At 39.3% G+C, this 20,363-nt stretch overlaps 1 protein-coding gene across 2 annotated transcripts in view; it reads right to left on the reverse strand.

Moving 5' to 3' along the window:
• The window catches only part of LOC139695186 (uncharacterized), a 119,545-nt gene that overhangs the window by 74,985 nt on the left and 24,197 nt on the right, over window positions 1–20,363 (reverse strand). For both annotated transcript variants that reach the window (XR_011702279.1, XM_071593857.1), the window contains exon 2: window positions 8,704–9,144. Coding sequence is in view for 1 of the 2 variants with exons in the window: in XM_071593857.1 (XP_071449958.1) it covers window positions 8,704–9,144 (441 nt within the window). In the remaining variant the exon portion in view is untranslated. The remainder of the gene's footprint in view (window positions 1–8,703; window positions 9,145–20,363) is intronic.

The following is a 20,363-nucleotide window of genomic DNA, read 5'->3' on the forward strand; positions in this document are numbered from 1 at the left end:
ATAAAAGGTCAAAAATGAATCAATGATCTACGATGTGATAAACGGAGAGTTGTTGAAATAAGGTAACTTCAACAGCAATACTCATTACTTCAGGAGTTCAAAATCAGATGTTGTGCTGTCTTATAGTGATAGTCAGTAGTTAAAATCCGGTATGCTAGCCGTAAGGCCCGGGATCGCTTTCGGGAAACGCTTCTGGGAACCCTCAACTTCACCCAAACTGTTTACGTTTTTGGATACCAAATTTTTCTGGTCAACCACGGGCGGCACAGTGAAGGGTACTGCTCTGTACTAGCAGAGGTTAAACTCCATAATTGTGCTTGGTACGACGAAAATCCCTTCATAAATTCATCAAGCCAACCTTTGAGTTGATAATATGATACCTTTAATGGTATGGCACCTGAGGGAAGAAAAAAGAAAGGAATGGCGGACGGTTTCCAGAAAATTTCCGAATAAAACGAAATTAAACAGGTCACAGTGGTGCTTGAAAAAGTATTTTTAGACACCCAAAATCTTGCCAGCAAGATGTAACTTGAGTGCCTAGAAGTTTCGCTAATTTTCGGAAAGTGTGCTGGAATAGGAGGATGTAAAAACATAGGGTTGCGCTCAGGTTTTAAATTATTTAAAATTTTCAAAGAACATCATGCCTCAAAACAACATTCCGCCTAATATTCCACGTAACTATAAGTGATGATTAAGAGTCTAGAATTGTTCTCGTAAAAATCCATCAATGATTTTTAGTCCCTTTCAATACAATACCATAATCGAGTTGGTCATTCATTACGGCGAAACTTGAACCGTGAGTCTGTATTGTGGCTTAAAAATAACTGACTCGTACTAACTGTCTATACCAAAACACTGGCTTAATTTTAACCTTCATAGTTTTAATCTCCATAGCTCGAGGTGTAGGTGGGGATGAAGGAACGGGCACTTATCTGGCCGTAAAAGGGCGACGGGAGTGGTTGTTCAAACCGGGACCAGCAATTGAACGCCCATCATTGAAGTTAGAGCGTGACGAGAACACCTAGATGTGGGGAGGGGTTTTCCTTGTGCACACATATAAACACATTCAACGCACCTTTCGTTCATTTTCCGATCCCTCCCCCCTCTCCCACCACTCGGATAATGGAACTGAGGGCTGTGACGGTGCGCCAAAACCGATCCTAATGAATTTACAGCACCGCGGGATACGCGTGCGTTCGCCACTGCAAATAATCGCACTTTGGGGCGAGGATTGTTTCATAGGTTTGGTTAGGGGTGGTGGGAGATTAGAATTTATGAATATGCGCACACGTTTACACGTACACACACACACACAAGCGCGCGCTCGGATAGATATGTGACCTCACATTACGGGCAGTGGGGAGATACACGGCTCAAGCCGAGAGCCCATGAAGTGTGTCCGTTTGCCATTTTTATGCGTTAATATCTCTCCACCCCACCCCTAAATCCCCTCATTCTCCTCACTCCGACCTATATCTCCCTCGCCTTCACCTGAAATGAAAACAAAACGCCGGGCTCGCCGGGAATTGGGCCAATAGAACGCGGACGCGCCTGCGAGAGAAACCAACTTTAATTAGTTAGGAAGCACATTTCTATCGTTAGAATAATTTCAATAGATATAAAACGTGACTAGCAAGGGTAGTAACAAAGTCATTAGAGTACGTCGCTGCATTATATTATGCAGTTAATGGGCAAAGTGTCCATCCTGATACCAATATTCCCTGATTTATTAAATTATCGCATTGAAGTTAAAGCCGCGTTTAAACCTAGTGTTGTGTTTTCTAGATCCTTGAATAATAGAATAGAGATAGAGAATAATAGACAAACGGAAATAAGTTCATACCTTCCTATGTGCTATGGTAAAGTGATCGTTGGTGGTAATTGAGTGTCATCATTACATGGTATCTCTATCTTAGGAAAATCGCATTCATAGCATGCAAGGTACAACGGCACCTTACGTGAAAAAACTGGAATTCGCAAATCCTAAAGTTAAGCAAAATAAATTAGAAAAATTGAGGAAGATGGATGATCAGTCATGTCCTATTATCTGGATGATTAGATGTGGCTCATCATGTCCTATTTCCGCTCTATTTTCTGTCGATTTCTGACAGCCATTGATCCATCATTGTATATACTTCTCCTAAGGGTTATGGCCATATTTTTTGATTTGAGAAAAACTTGACTATCGATGAACAGGTCTGAGCTCTTTTATTTTAGGATGAATTATAGAAAGAGGAAATTAAATGTCTCTTCATGGAAAAACTTCCTTAAAAATAAGCGCAATCACACTATGTAATCACCTTAGTGGAAAAACGTGGATATTTTGTATTATTTTTACAGCAAGCTGCAAGAAAAATATTAAATTATTCCTTTAACATTGAACCTGGTCATAAACGGTATCGTCATAGGCCATAATATGCAAAATTATAGATCCATACATTTTAATACATCAAGATTATCAGCTTGCTCTATTTAACTATGAAGTATGGAAAACTGGTAAGCTGAGTTATAAATATCCGATCGCGTATGTGATAAGTACCAGATATCCTAATTTGTTGCATCTAACTTTCGTACTTGACTAAGTTTTTCCAATTTCTTGATATCCTCTTTTCATTATTCCCTCGTTCTTACATTTCACCTATTTTTGCCGAAATGTAATCCAAAATTACTCCGATCTCTTGGTTAATTAGATAACAAATAAACGATCTGCAGATGTATGAGACATAATAAGGTCTCATCATTTAAACTGAACACCATTCAATGCCACTCTTTTAACATTTTCTACTTCTATTTTTTATATATCTGCGTTTAAACGTGCCGTTAAATACATTGAAGTTATTTCCTGATGTATTTGGTATATCTCATGCAATGCACTTTTCATGAATATCTTAGTTTTACCATACCGCAGCTAAAAGATAAATCTTAGCTTGTCCACTACAACAAGTATCCACATCTACCATGCACTGACCAAATGGCGCGTAAAAGTGCGAAATATTAATAACGCCTATACTGCGCAGAGATGGCTGCACTTTGCGGTCAAAATTAAATCAGACGATGAAACTAAACCTTCTATACGGCAAATATTTTGGCTTTGCCTGCTGTCATTGCGACTTAATTTTGGAAAGCAAGTGTGTTTTTTTTCTACCCTCCATAACTTAATGCGGCACCAATGAGGTATTTTGGAATGCAATATTCCGTATTGTTCTGAAAATAAAGCAGAGACACGGTTCTCTTGCCCTTAAAATTGCTATGCTACCTAATCCAGCACATCATTTAATTATTGTCGCGCGCCTCTTTGCTAAGAGCTTCGCGGAAACACTGATGCCAATCCTATACGAGTTTAGCATTCCTATAATCTACGTGAACAGACTAAACTTTGCGAAGAACGAAAGGAATTGCGAACATAATTAACTTTGCATATCTAAGACAAGCCCAAAATTCCAGGGTGTTCTATGAAATGGGCGTCTTGTCACAGAAATATGGATAATTGATAAGGAGGGATCTCAAAATTATATGCTCATTACCGAATTCAAATGTTATAAACATTACAATAGTCAATGATTAGAATATTTAAATCACTTACTGAAACGTGTTTCCCACACACTGCGAAGAATTTACCCATGGTAATTTTATATAACCAATAAATAGGACTTAATTATTCATGATACGTAAGCTGGTGAAAATATTATTCCACTGCATTTGTAACTAATGATGCTGCGAGACTGGAAAATTGAATGAGAACGATTCATTTAAGCATAAATAAAATTGGAATCGAATATAAAGCTATCTTTCTAATAATCAAATGCTTTATCGGGCTATTAAAGAGTCCATAAACCATTAACTGAGCATACAGAGCAATGCTTTTGTTATCAAAATACTTTTAGTTACAAATAATAAAGAATCGTGTCCTTTTTAGGCTCCTGGAGTGAATTATCATATTACAGAGGAATGCTAATCGTCTATCTTTGCATATTTGCTTCCGTAAAAATATTAATAAATACTGTATGTCACTACACTAGTACCATTTGGCATGATAAGATAAGCTACATTATATATTTTGTCCCAGGCTAAAATAGCGGTCATCACATGACTTAATATGCTATGAATAGTAAATCAACTTGCATTGTTTTTCGAAGTATGGTTATTTTGTGAGATAACTGTTACGTTTTAACACAAAAATTCATAATTTCAACGCAGTAAAATTTTGTTTAATTATTCTTTTACCATTAAATGGAAATGGTCATAATTATATTTAATGTAATTGTGTATGAGTTAGGTTGAAAAAGAACATTTTAATTCTCAATCACATCTTGCACATTCGTACTAACGTTATGCCCGTTAGCGAGCAGAAAATCTGCTTAAGAAAGTAATCCAACATTTGATTTAACGTAATAAACACCTTGAGAAATTGTTCATACCTATTTGAGATGTGGTAATAAAAATTATTTAATCAAACAAATAAGGTACCCTAGGTCTTTAATGTGATTCAACTGTAGAGGGAAAATGCACTGGATATTTTAATATGCATACCTTTTCAATATATTTATTGCATACCAATTTCCTAATCATCTATTTAATTATTCAGATAATAGTAACTTAGGGGTCTAAAATTCAAAATGGTGATTGATCAACTCACATTTCAACGGAGCTGTTACTACAAGGACTTTTGCAACGGAGAATTACTGCAAGTTAAAGTCAGTTATGTTATCAGGTGTTCAACTAAACTAGGGAAAGGTATTCATTTTATTAAAAATTCGTTTTTGTCACACAAGACTATATCATAAGTCATGATATAACGTTTAATATAAAATACCATGCGATTTACGCTTTAAAAAATATGCATCCTTCCGTTTTATTTTAGTCTTGTGTTGATACTCTTGTGTCCGCCGTGGACATAAAATTTCACACCACTGGATGATATCTCTTGAAAAAGAAATACACTCTTATAGGTGGGGAGATTAATAAACTATATTTCTGAATCGGGTGAATTTTAATTGGTCCATTCATAAACAAATGCTACACCCGGATACCAATAACTTCCACGTGGTGTGGCGGAAGGTCGCGCCGCCTGCGTCACCATTTTCATTTAATTAGCATTGGCCTAACGTACCCCAAACTAGTGGGCAATTTCGTGGCGAGCATGTAAGAATATTGGCAAAAAACCAGTTGAGCTGCGAGGAGGAATATTTTACATGAAGGCATCAATCGTAGCGCTTAATCGTTTTCTTGCTAGGATTGCCAATCAAATGGGATTGTTCTGAAGTATTAATCATTTACCCAAAATTCCTTTGTGAAAGTTTTCTGTTACGTGTATTTTTCCCATAATTAGAATAGCCTTAATTGTAATATATCCCTAACACATAAAATTACTTTATTATTCCTATAATATTTCATTGAAATATAAATATTATAAAAATGAATTTATTTGCATATAAAATCCGCATGAAAATTAGTATTAATACTTGGGACAGGCTATTTTAAGACCACATTATTGCGATAAATATCAAAAAACGAAAAAATTTCCGAAGAAGAGATTTTTAGCTCTCAATTGCTTTTAGGCTTTATTGTAATTCTATCAATAAATTGTGAAAAAAATAATATATTCACTAAAAATATTTTGGGAAAATATTACTGACTGCCTGCATTTTTACGAATATATTCACATCTAATACAGAAGAATAAGCATGAAAGACTAAATTATAAGAAAACGGTTGAGATCTCCTATTGTGCCAAGAATCTCGGATTGGTTCCGTAAAATGAACAAGAATAGCTTCAATGCATCCTTTGGTTTTCCGACTAAATTATTTTTGAACAACTGCAACCCAGCTGACCAAATCACCTCCCCATTTTCATTTCTCATTTTCATTGCCAACCTCAATATTACCCCCGCGTAATAGCTATTTAAAATCATCGGAGATAAAATACCACCCCTGCCTAACTCTACCTTTCTAAATGGGTTCGTATCCTCGCTGTTTAGCGTAAAATAAGGGCGGGACATCAAGGACGGTAATCAGTAGTATGAGGTTGACAAAATTTCCACCGCATCGCCGCAATTGTGGTAGACGAGAGGCACTAGTTGGCTGCAGCGGTCAAGAGGCCAACGCATCCCAGAAGAACACGGAACGGGAGAGGTCGACCGATCTGTTTTTGAATCCTGTGGATTTGGATGGGGGAGTTGGGGATAAAGGGAGTGAGGGTGTATTGGGACGACCTGTTTCTCTTCTCTTTTAGCACCCTCACAAACAGTTGTGCTTCTGTGTCAACCCTAAACGCGTGCGTTGTGAAGCAAACGACTAAAACATGCCCTCTCCCTCTCACACCCCTCCCCTCTCCGAGTCCAAAACAAACACGAGGGCAAACGGGGCCGGGCCCTGCAAGTCCGAACGCCGGTAAAGGGCGAAGTGGACCAAACCCATCTGAAACCTATTTCGCGTGACTTGGAAGGAAAATAGAGTGTACTGACATCATGCACGACTATCGTAATTGCAACTAATAAATTATGTCTTGGGGAGTGGATCCAGGGAATTGTTCGAATGATAGACTAAGTAGCGAGGGGAAGTTTGAGTTGATTGCAGTATGTTCTGTACTCTCATGTAACCTACCTTCATTAAAATTACAATCGAAATCGATAAGGGTGGGACGGATTTTGAGAAATCGTTCCCTGATGGTTCAAAAACATCGTTGGCATATTTTTTTTAAATTGCTGTTTTCTTTAAGTCGACTTCACTTTTTAATGCCCACGATATTACGAGGGTCATCCGGAAAGTAGTACCCGTTCGTGAAATAAAGACACAAAAGTAAATATTAACAAACATAAAAAATTTTATTTGAAAGAGGATACTTTAAACTACTTCTCAACATAATCTCCAAGCAAATTAAGGCATTTGTCATAACGTGTGACAAGTTTCTGTATTCCTGCTGCATAGTCCTTCGCCGCCAGCTCATTGAGATACGCGAGGGACCCATCTTGCACAAATTTTTGCATAATGCAGATGGTGTTTAACAATTTCATGAACAATTGTTCGAGAAACATTGGGAAAATGCTCACAGATGTCATCAATTGTGACGCGCCGATCGTTCCTCACGAATTCGTCAACTGAGGTCACCAGTTGGTCTGTAATGACAGACGGTCTCTCCGAACGCTCATCGTCGTGTGTGTTCCCCCTCCCCATGTTGAAGTTGCGACACCACCGCCGAACAGACGACTCGTCCATTACATTGTCTCCATACACCTCCTTTAATTGGCGATGAATATCACATGGGCGAACGTTTCTTGCATTGAGGAATTTAATCACTGCCCTCACTTCACAACTGGCGGCGTTCTCAATTTTTTTAAACATTGTAAACAATCACAGAAACAACACAGGCAATGCTAGCGTCACGCAACTTGGCTCAGAGAAGGCAGACAAGCCACTGAAGCTATCTGACCTCGTCCAGCGGCTACTCGCGTCGTCAGCACTTCATGCGGCACGAACGGGTACTACTTTCCGGATGACCCTCGTAGTTCTACTATTAAATAAACAGAATGGAAAAATCGCGTGCAGCAACAATGAATATGTACACCTAATTTTGTCTCGCTTAATCATTTCCGCATTCACCACTTCTCATAAATGGGTGACACACAAAATGCCATACATTATAAGAATATATCTTTTTAATAAATATAATATTCTGTGAGAGCTGGTATTAAAAAGTTAATAGATCACTACAAGGTTTCATACTTTGAATCAGGTCATTATTTTCCAATTGAATGTGTGCCAGGATGAAAGACAGCAGTCAAATTCTTGGTAACCAACACATATACCGCTGAAAACTTATTCCGCCTCGATCTTACATTTCTGCCTACATAATGGGAGGTGGATCATCCAAGAAGATTCATTCATTCACGTTATCAACGATGGTCAACAGAGCTCCACGCATATTTCAACTAGAGAACTATGAGATAAGTCGTTTGAAAGGTAGGAAATAGGCTCATAGAGAAAAAGTTCTACAAAGATTATGATCAATGAAATATCTTGAATGCACCTGAAATCGTGGTCACCTTTAAATCAACTGTAGTTTTTCACAGCAACTAAAATATTTCATAAATCGCTGCACCAGCAATAAAATCTGAGGCAAATTACTGTTTAGAAACTCAAAATTATTCCCAAATAGATCAGCAGTAAAATTTGAGGAAATGTTGTAAGACTACATCATCAAAAAATATATTGACAAATTTTAACTCGCAGGTTCACGATACAATTACATCACGTCGCGAAGGAAAAAAAACAAATATAAAGGGAAGGGGAAGGCAGGTAAGGGAACATTCAGATAAATCGAAAACATTGAAAATAAACCTCCAAGGAACAACATTGCGGGAGCTGAACGGTCAAGTTTGCGATGAACGTAACTAGCCTTTTAGGTAAAAATGAGAGAATACTGAATACTCGATTAGACTCAAAGATGATAACGAGTAGTTAAGTTAACTGATCAAAGAATGAACCATCTATTAAGACAGAGACTGGGTTACTTTCTTATCAATAGGTTAATTTTTGCGGTTCAGTCATAACTTGAACCAAATTGCACTTTTCTGGAAACAGTGTGCCTCACGACGAGCTAGTGATTGAAATCAGTGGTGTCAAACGGAGATGTCACTGAAAAACTATGCTTTCACAAATATTTTCAAAGAGTTTTGAATTCCATGCAGAGAATGTCGCAACTCACCCGGCGACTCGTCCTCGCTGTAGTCCCCCTCGTCTTCCTCATCGTCGTCGTAGTCACCGTCCACCGCCTCGGCCCTCCGCAATTGCTGCGATAGCTGCTCCTTGCACTCCTCCAGCGTGGCGAACGTGAAGGGGCTGTAGGGTTGATCGTCGCGGTCCCCACCCCCCTTCCTCCGCCTCCTCTTGCGGCCCTTGCCAGGGCCCTGCGGTCTGCACGCCGGCAGCCGAGTGCAACGGCACGCGCGGCCCCCAACTATGTCGCAGCCGACGACCGTCCGGCCCGGGGCCGAGGTGGAGCCCCCATCACCCCCTTCCCCATCCTTCGGGCACTCTAGACCCGAGGGGGGGCCACTCGCCGGGGGTTTCTTGGCCGGAGCCCCCGTCTCCTCGCTCGGCGCCCCTGACGACGCGGGGGAAGGCGCCGAAGCCTCCATTGAATCGTCTGCTGGAGAACGAAGGAAAAATATTATGAATATCGCATTTGAATATATTATTCCGTGGAAAAATGTGGAATATTGAAAAAAAGGCTTTAATAGAAATTTTTAACATTCATTCAATGTATTCCATTCAAACCCAAAACATAAAATCGGGAAAATTGATAGAAGGTAAAACAAAAAGTGAAGTGCATGGTGGAAAAAGGGAAAGAATTTTTGAGGGAAATCCAAGGGGGGAAAATTGGATACAGAATATTTTAATCGGCGAAGGAATACTAAAGACTCTGTTACAAAGAGAAGAACAAGACTGGCAGTTATAAGGGATGAAAAAAAGAAATGCATGGGAGGAGTCGAAAGGAGATATAATGCATGTTGAAGTGATATCCAATTTAATGTAGTTTTGAGTTACAGTTTGCGTCTTAAAGAATAGAGACAAAGTAGTACGGGGTGTCAAATTTGTGTTGACCCCACCGTTAACTACCAAACGGTAACGGTAGACAGCCGAATAACAATGAAAATCTATTAAATTCAATTTTAGGAGGGTCCCGACAAACATTTTTTTTCAGATATTACTTGAACTTCCTTTTTCTCGGCCATTTATGAATTCATTTCTTTTCATTTATGGGCTTAAACGGATTCTAGTCAGGGAGGGTGATGAAGAACTAAAGAAGGAAATGATGTAGGACAGAGAAAGGGAATTTAGCTAGATGCAACGTAGAAAATAATCATTATAGTCCGTTGTTACCGCTCACTCAATAGATTATTTTTATTGTTTCTAAATGCGCCCTTTACGGAATGTTTTGGATGGACGCAGGCTAAACATTGCTACATTTCTTAGCTTTGTGTAGCAGGACACAAACCGACACCTACACTGCATTTAAATGATCATCAATACCTCATACATCTCTTGTCTCGTACCTCCCTTCATTCCGTACAACATGCCTATTCTTTTCCTCCCCCTACCTCGCTGCCTAGCGTTTTCCCCATAATCCAAATTCCCTGCCTATCCCATCTCTTATGAATTTTTACCTACAATCCATTTTTTCACTTTTCTTCACCCAATAACATTCTCCTTTCTAAATCTCAATTTAAAATTCTACCAACTTTCGTTATACCCCCCCCCCCCTCACTTGTTCTACCTTCTTTAGATTACACATCGTAACTTCATCTCTTCGGACTTCATGTATTTAAAACTTCATCATAGGTTACCTGTTTATCCATGCATCCAACAACCCAAATTTGCGTTTAGTATATAGCATAAAAAACCAGATTTTTAGTAAAATGTTCAACAGTAATGTTTAATAATTCTATTTTGTATCTTTACTTAGTCCATCAGTCATTAATATAATTCTTTTATGAATTCCTTCTACTTTCGACACACATTTTGAACATGTATTTTTCCATGCTTAAAATGTATTTTTTTACGATTGAAGGTCGATGAAGACGACAATGATGTTAAAATGTTGGCACTAATAGTGTTGATGATCAACCAAACCTTTATCCAGAATAATAAATATTATATGGACATACTAATATACGCCTATTTCTCCAAGGTAAATAAACTTTGCAATATTCTACTAATACATTTTAGCCTAATTGGATGTATAGTTAGTTGTTTGCCCCCGCTTTAAGCTATGTAATATATTTATGTTCCATTGTTGACCGTCGATATGAAAGTATGATGGAGATGGTGACGTTGTATTCACCTAGATATAATTATATGGTACAGCAATCAATATGAATAACAGTTACCGAAAAGAGTTAATTGGTAATTATGACAAGCACAATCTCGTTAAGTCAACAGTATTGTCTCTATCTCATTTCGACTATATCGTCACTGCCCGATGCAAGCAGTAGCTTCCACATAGTCTATGAAATATCTGGAAACACAGTACGTGGGAATAAAATTTCATCTTTAAAAATCTTTGAAATTTACACTTTTAAATACAATCCAGATTTCTTAGTGATTAGAATAGTATACATATCGTATTATACAGCATGAACTATAATAGCAACAATTATGAATCATAATCATGTGCTTTCCATAAACTATAAAATGAATATTAAATAAAATACTTCGTGTATTTGTGTATTAAAAAATATGGTAAAATTTTGCGGAACATTTTTCAAATAAATTGCTGCATCGCACATCCCTACAACATTGTGCCTAGCAACAGTCCAAAGGTCCATTTCCCGCACGACTGTTATGCTAACCTTGGAGGTTCGCCTCTTGGAAAACACGCTTTAATGAGACCAGAGCATGACATTCATTATTCCCATAAGCTCAGGGGTAAACAGAATTCATTGAGAGTAGAATCAAAATAATCGATTTTCTAGCACAGAGACATGTTACCCTTTCTACCATGATACCACATTTGATTCAAGAGCTGGAAACAATTCAAATGAAATCCGTAAAAAGCTGTCAATATTCTCAACAGTGAACAGTTTTTTGGGCAAAAATTTCCATGCATATTTCTATACTTTTCTTCAGAAATGTCTTTCAATGAAAATCAGCAGGACATCTGAGCAAGCAAAATGTTTCGCAGATAAATGCAAGTATAAATATCCGACCATTTGTATTAATATATTTACTTTAATTTTGAAACGATCTTTTCTACTTTTGCCCATCTTCTCCCTTAAATGGTTTCACATGTTAATGCCCCAAATTGATGCACTCTATATGCACATATACATAATATTCTGCAAGCCACCGGGATGCTGATTGGCAAGGGGTGCATTTAGATCAGAGGTGTATGAAAGAACGGTTAATGCGAAAAATAACTTCATATTACGTGATGAAGAAAATTATGCGTCCCTTTAAAGGAGAAAATGCCATCATCATCGAGAGCAAAATTGTGCAAACAAAAAAAGTAACTTGCCACACTATATAGAGATTCTATAATTATCAGACTAATGTCAGCTACGTAAGAAAACATGAAATAAAACTCAATTGATTTGAAAATCGGAATTAGGCTACCCTAGCCTTCACATAAAAAAATTGAAGAAAAAAGAAAATAAATTCCATGTAGCCTGTAATACCTAATGATATTACTCAATACCTTTTTTATGTGGTTTGAACTTGTTTCTTTGTCTCATAGTTCTCGAGATAAAAAACATCTTTACTCTTTCGTTTTACAGTATGGGTCATCCCACGTCATTTTAAATGCTATTTTATCCTTGAACTTTTAAGGTTTGGATAAGAATCACAGGTGTTTTTGACCATTTTGAAAAAAAAATAACTGGAACGTTTTTCGAAATTCAAAAAAATAGCCGTATAAGGCTCAAATTACAAAAAAGCGGTGTTCTTAATCATCGATTTTAAATGGCTTTATCTCTCAGAAGTATTTTTATCTTGAAATAAAATTGAAAAAATATAATTTCGGCAGCATGCTTTTCAATGCAGTTATTCTTCTTATCATACATCTGAGGGTACCACTAGCGTAAAATGACGATTGATGAATCTTTTTCAATTCAAACGTAATTCAATATTTAGTTCTAGCCCTAAACATTTCTTAAAATAATTGTCTCAAATGTTAATGCTAAACATTTTTATGCTAAAAATGATAGCGTTTCACTTCTTAGATCGCTTATACTCGTATTTTGTTTTCTTTTTTATTTGGTACAGTATTTCATAAAGGAGTAAATGCAATGATTTGTTTAGCTTTTATTTTTCCATTTCAGAGAGAATAATTGTTAAATTTTTTCGGTAGCCATATTTTGACAAGGACTTACGGATAAATTACTGATTTACCCTGTTTTTAATTTTGTAAACGTTACTTTTTTCAGTGCAACCGGTTCAAATACAGAATTACGCATCACAATTTTCAATGAAAACAAAGTTTCCGCATATTTTACATAAGAATGAAGACAAGTATCTCTGTTAGATATGTCCTTATAAACACTTTTATCAGGTTTAAATAAGTCTTTGTTGAGTCCGATTTCACCAAAAATAACTTACAATTGCAATGCCATTAATCAATTGGAACTAAAATCTAGCTGAGAAATCTTAACTAAAAATGATGGCTAGTGGCTGTCTCTTATAAAAACAATTGCATTAATACAACACCAATATCCAAAATGCATGCGTAAGCCAAACCGCTATCCGGTAAAATCGATTTTTCTGCAAATCCACAGCAAATATGGAAGCAGTCCTCTTCTAATCGTTCTTAAATCAAATTTCAGCGATGAACTAAGTCTGAGTCTAAAATGAAAAAAACAGGCATTGTTACCACTTGAATGCTGATCGACGGATCCGAATTCGCATCTGATAGACACTTTGATGTTTTCATAGGTATAAATCCCATTGTAATAACGGATACCTAGATACACGTTAACCCAAATTAACCGAAGTTAGATGCTCACGTAAATCGAGATGGACCTAAGCATATGTGCAGTTGAAATTCAAATATAACTAACCAATGACAATTCTGCCAAAAAAGAACTTCATGCAGACATACAGCAAGTATACCGGTTCATCCGTCTATACCATGCCATCCGGATACATCATCTAACCAAAACAGACCATGTATGTTTTGATGAGATGAGATGGAGGCAAAGATGGAGGGAATAGGGATACAGGGAATACTAGAGAAATAATAAGTAGTATAATTAGGAGGTAGTAAGGAGTAGTACGAAATAATGAGTAGTTTATAATGTAAGGGAAGAGCGTTAACGAGATTAGCACCTGCACTAAATATATTTATTGCAAAAGAGTAGTAAATTAAGGTCAGCTGAATTACAGACCTATACTGAAAGAAATAATAGTAAAACCGAGCCATTTAGTGGTGATTTAGCTGTACATACTGATTAGTAGTCTCCGGAAGAAAAAGTACACACTTTGTACGTCTACATTAATAACATAAATGTAGACATGGAATAAAGGAAGTACTTACGAGTAACAGTACTGAGGCATTGAAAAGCAATGGCCAACAATTAAAGGAAGAGTTTAGGGGGAAAGAGATTGGTTGGAGATTAGGGAATTGAACACGGAAGGAAAGCTATTGAGTTCTGCAAGATACACACTTTGCACGTGTGCATTGACAAATAAATGGAGACATGGAATGAAGGAAGTAATTACAAGTAACAGCATTGGGGGATTGAAAAGCAATGGTGAACAATCAATGGGAGAGTTTTGGAGGGAAGAGATTGGTTGGAGATTAGGGAATTGAACGCGGAGGAAAAGAAATTGAGTTCTGCAAAATAATGGGGTTTGACATTAACTAGTACCCGGTTTAAACTGCAGAAATGGCGTAGTCGCACATGGTAAAGAACAAGGAAAACAGGAAATCGCATCATAATTCGATATAAATTAGAAACAGCGTAAACAACTCATCAAGCTTCCTCGAGTGGCTGCAGATTTCAATTATAATTTATGGTTCATTACAATTGCAATTCAAAAGAATTTTGAGGAGTAGGAGAGTGTTATAATGAGTCATGTGTGATAAGAAAGGAGCAGCAAGGAGTATTTAAGTGGAGAATAACCAAGATTTGGGGAATGAAAACGGTTCGGAAAAATTTGAGTAGATCTCAATGATGGAAAAAAGAGTGATAGAAGAAACGGTAGAAATGGAAAAGAATAAGAAATTTATGATGAAAGACAAATGGGACAAATTTGAAAAGGAAAGATAAGATTTCAAACTTTGAATTTTTTCTCTGTTTTCATACGAATATTTTTCTTTCATACGAAATCTATTTAGGGTCAGGTATTTTACGTGTAGGCGGGGCGCGCGTCCTTTCGTGTGCACCTGTGTACCATGGACTTGTCGGGACTTTCCTTTTCGACTTTGGCAAGAGCCTGAGGGACCAGAGCTTTCCCCATTCTATTGGGACGTGATCCTCTACCGCGGAAAGGGAATGGGGTACATGACTGTCGAGAGGGGGAGTAGGGGAACTAATGCACGTCAATGGACGCAAACCACAAGACTTTTGTTTTTTTTCCTCTTTCGTCGTCCCTCTCTCTTTTCCGCCGAGCGGCTCTCTTTCCTTTTCTCCCGGGACACCCTACAACCAACGGTGGGGTAGAGAGAACGGGGGTGAGGGAAGTGGACAGCGTCACTGACCGCAGAAAAAAAGTAGAACCCCAAACGGGAGGAAAAGACGCGAAGCCCCTGAACTCTTTCCTGTCTCTCCTCTACCAAAGTGACCCTCGGAATGTCCTCTCTCCCGACGCCATCGGTGTCTATCTCTCTAAGGGAGTCATTCGGGTTTGTAAAAGCGACTGAAACCTCCGTTCTTCAATTTCTCATCCCACTGCTACTTAAAAAAAAAACTCAACCCTTTTTCGCATTCAGAGAGATACGCTGACTGAGGGTAGTGTTCATTCTTAACCCCAGCAGTTTGCAGTGGTGGGAATAGTCCGCTATGTGCCTAGGTACTTCATTGGTGGTCGCCCTGAGAATGGGAGGTAGACATACACCATCGAGTAAAATTTGCGTCATATTAGTCACACCTGATGCAATACGATTCACTTAAGAGTTATTAGTACAAGTATTGGTTAGAAGATGTGCCTAAAAATATTTGATCATGGAATTTGAGCAATGTTCGTCCAGTTTCTAAGACCACTCAATTACTTTCTCGGGACTAGAATAGAGTAAAATATCTGTATGGGGTAAAATAATAAGAAAAAATTTGTAAATATGTAACAGAGATGGCTGTAACGTACAGGGCACAGGGTCAGGAAGGCTGTCACTAAAGTGAGAAGTGTATAAAAAACTTAAAATGGCGTCGTTTAGTGTACGCGTAATCATACATTTCCTACGCTTACGTGTTTTGTCATCCACATATATCCATTGTCAATTTAGAAAAGCAGCAATGGCAAAGTACATAAAATGTGCGCTTGTGAGTGCTTTACAGTTGACAGAAGGGCGAACGCCTCGTGACATAATAAGCCCCAATAAGGGCCCGTATCGTCATGCTGGAGAGAATGGTGCGGGAGCTTCGATCGGAGATCGCTGGCCGGAGGACACCCCTCGGGAGAGATGGTGCTCGGGGTGGGAATACGAAAACCCGCCACGCCCATATGGGTGCACGGATTCGTCCGAATGCAACACGTGGCTGGGCGATTAGATACCTACCCCGTGTCCCATCTCCCAACGAGGGAGTGTCTCACGTCCGTAGGTCGGACGATTGGAGGGTCGTCTCTCGGGGCAAGGGGAAGGTAACGCTGCGGCGTGGATTGGACTCTGCGGAGGCAGATACCATCCCCGTCTCCAACAGGTACCAGGTGCTGTCGGATGACAGCACCACCGTACCTGCAGCCCCTATCCCTACTCCGAGGGCACTGCCTAGGGTAAGACGTCAGGGAACGGGAAGGGAGGGAGTTGTAGTAATAGGTAGCTCGAATGTCCGTCGTGTAATGGTCCCATTGAGGGAAAGGGCGCGCCGCGTAGGCGCCGATCAACGGGTGACCGCCTGGTGTATACCAGGCGGAGGAGTCCCTCAGGTGACGAAGGCAATCGAGGCGGCGGTCAAAGGCACGAAGTGCTCTAGGCTGCAGGTCGTGGCCCATGTGGGCACCAACGACGTCACGGACCGTGGATCCGAGGAGGTCCTCCGTTCCCTTAGGGAACTGAGCTCCGAGGTGAAGCGCGTCCAGGGCGTCGAGGGGGTTCGGCTGGGACTAACGGTCTGCAGCATCGTTCCGAGGGAGGATCGCGGGTCTCTGGTTTGGAGCCGAGTGGAAGGCATAAACCAGAGACTATCGAGATTCTGCTCGGACATAGGAGCCTCCTTCGTCGACCTGAGGCCAACCCTCCGATCTTGCAGGACTCCCCTTAACCGTTCTGGGGTCCATTACACGGCGGAAGCGGCGAGTAAGGTAGCGGATAGGATACTCGACCACTGTAGGCCTTTTTTAGGATAGAGGGCAGGTCACTTAGTGGGTCAGTAACATCTGGGGATAGCGCGTATAATATTATTAACAAAAATATAAAAGTCACAGACAAAACTGGCATTGATTTAGAAAGACATGTGACACGCACTTCCCCACAAAGGCGTCCTAAATTACAGTCAGGCACAAATAAGGACGTTATTCAACATCAAAATAATTTAACTATACTTGTTATAAATTGCAGAAGCCTCAAGAACAAATCAGCGGATCTAGAACACATAATCCAAACTCATTCCGCTGATATAGTAATAGGCACAGAGAGTTGGCTGTGCAATGACATAAATGACCAAGAAATTTTCCCAATAGATTTCAAAGTTTACCGACACGATAGAGATACAAGACCCGGAGGAGGTGTTTTCGTGGCAGTTAAAAGTCATTTTGAAAGCAGGCAAGTTTCATTTGAGAATAATAACATAGAAAGTGTTTGGTGCACCTTAATACGGACCAATCAACCCAACATAAATTTATGCTCTTTCTACAGACCTCCAGACTCAGATTTGAAAACACTTCACACTGATCACTTCCAACGATCAAATTTACAATTTTACACGTAAATATAATAACAGCATAAACATAATTGGTGGCGACTTTAATCTCCCTGGTATAGATTGGGACAACAATATCGTTAAATCTGGGACCCGCGATCGCGAATCTTGCAATTCCATGATAAAATTGGTTCAAAGAAACTCCCTCCATCAAGCAGTACGCATGCCCACCCGTGGAAAGAACATATTGGATCTATTCCTTACAAACACGCCTGAACGTATTATTAGTGTATCAACTGATGAGGGCTTGAGTGACCATAAAGCAATTAATGTCCACTTGGACATAGAAATTAAAAAGATCATTAAACCAAAAAGAAAAATTTATAATTACCATAAAGCAGACTTTGAATCTTTTGCCAATCAATTAAACTCTTCACTACCCGAGTTCAAAACCCGCTTAAGTCATGTCAACGTGGAAGAAACTTGGACAGAATTTGTCAATATCATGCAAAAAGGAATCGTAGATTTCATACCTATAAAATACGTTAAAGCAAATCGCGACCCCAGGTGGTACAATAAAGACGTTAGAAAAGCCCTTCGAAAGCAGAGAATGCTACACTCTAGGGTAAAGAGGGCAGGCGTGAACACATCATCCCCTGAGAATAAACAATTATGGGACACATATAGATCCTCCAAAATTGAAACCAAAACACAATTACGTAGCGCTTTACTGGACTTTAAACGCAAAGTACTTTGCGAGCACTTGGACACTGACCCCAAAGCTTTCTGGTCATATGTTAGGGAAGTAAATGGGAGTAAACAAACCGTGGCTTGCTTAAGGGATTGTAGCAATATAATTCATACAGACAGTGAGGGTAAAGCTAACATCCTAAATTCATTCTTCCAAAGCGTTTTCTCGAATGATGTTGCCACCGCATATCTCCAAGAAACAATACATACTCCACCCATGGAAAAAATAACAGTGGACCAACAAGGAATTCTAAAATTGCTTAACGAGATTAAACCCAACAAATCTCCGGGTCCCGAAAATATACCAGCTAGGGTGATAAAACATTTAGCTCCAAACATTGCCCCGTACCTTGAATTTATATTTAACAAATCCCTCACAGAGTGCAAAGTACCTAAGATTTGGAAAACCGCGCAAATAACGCCTATTTTTAAAGGTGGTGACAGGGAGGATCCCAGTAATTACAGACCTATATCTCTCACTTCTATCTGTTGCAAAATCTTAGACCACATAATTGTCAGTTCAATAATGAGACACCTTGACAATATTAACTTTTTAAGTGACAATCAACACGGATTCAGGAAAACTCGCTCCTGCGAAACCCAATTAGGATTATTTACACATGATTTACTTTTATCGGGTGAGAGAGGGAGGCAAGTGGATGCCATCTTCTTAGATTTTCAAAAGGCATTTGATAAGGTCCCACATGGTAAACTCATTCATAAATTAAAGGTCGCGGGTATAAATAAGGGCGCCATAAGTTGGGTTAAAGATTTTCTTTCGGAGCGGGAACAGAGGGTAGTCCTTGATGGCGCTAGTTCCGACAGCGTTCGAGTCACGTCGGGGGTACCTCAGGGAAGTGTGATCGGGCCGTTGCTTTTCTTGATTTTTGTTAACGATTTGAACCGCGAAGTGAAAAGTAAAATTAGGATGTTCGCGGATGACACGGTGATCTATCGGGAGATATCTGGGGATGAGGATCGTTTTATTCTAGCGCAGGATTTAGATTGCATTACTAAATGGTGTTCTAACTGGGGATTGACTCTAAATTATAATAAATGTTCAGTGGTAAATTTCTTTAAAAGATCAACGGGATTTGCTTACAAATTAGCTGGAGGTGACCTAGCAGTAGTTGATACGGTGAAATACCTAGGTGTCACATTCACAAAAGACTTAACTTGGGGGACTCACATACGTAAAGTCTGCGGTCAAGCATATAAAAAATTGGGATTCATTAGACGCATTGTCGGCAAAAGTGACTCGAAGGTCAAGGAACGTTGTTACCACGCTCTTGTAAGGCCTCATTTAGAATACGCATGCAGCGTGTGGGATCCGAGTGAAAAAGGTCTCATTCGGGAAATTGAGAAGGTTCAACGCCGGGCAGCCCGTTTTGTAAAAAAATCCTACGATAAAACGCAAAGCGTCACCGAAATGCTCATGGATTTGGGGTGGGAATCATTGGCTGATAGACGATTCAATGCAAGATTGAAATTATTAAATAAATTTAGATCCGCATGTTTCAGCACCGAGGTCTCGCAAATTATTCGTACTCCTACATACATTAGTCGCTTGGATCATGCATATAAAATTCGGGAAATAGATGCCAGAACTAGCCGACTCAAGGACTCCTTCTTCCCACGGACAATACGGGATAGCAACTGCAGGGTTATAGATAGCAAAAATTCCACTTGCCACCCTCAGCGTCTAAAAAATAATTAGTTGTATTTAAATGCATGCTCTTCCACTAACCTTATGTGTTTTGCTATAATAACCCATTCTTTCCGAATGACCTCATTCGTGTTCCGTTCATCTGTTTTTAAGTTTCCCTTTCAATCCCTCGTCCCTCTCCGCGGGGGCAAATTCCTGCTACCTGCAACGTTGGGTCGCATTCCCTGCCAATTAGAGACTCTTTGGGGGTAGAGTGTTTCGTGGTGCATTTTCATGTGGTAGTGATGTTTCAATTTCTTGCTTGTTGTGTCCTGGCTTCCGTGTTGTAGAATGTCTTTCGTGCTGCATCATGGGGTGCAGTTTTTTAGTTGTTTTGCGGTATATGTGTTTGCATGAGTATTGGATGAAGGGATTTTTGCATGAGTGTGTGCGCTGCTG

Source organism: Hetaerina americana, unplaced genomic scaffold, assembly GCF_022747635.1.
Source record: "Hetaerina americana unplaced genomic scaffold, ioHetAmer1.1.p SCAF_6, whole genome shotgun sequence".
NCBI lineage: Eukaryota > Metazoa > Arthropoda > Insecta > Odonata > Calopterygidae > Hetaerina > Hetaerina americana.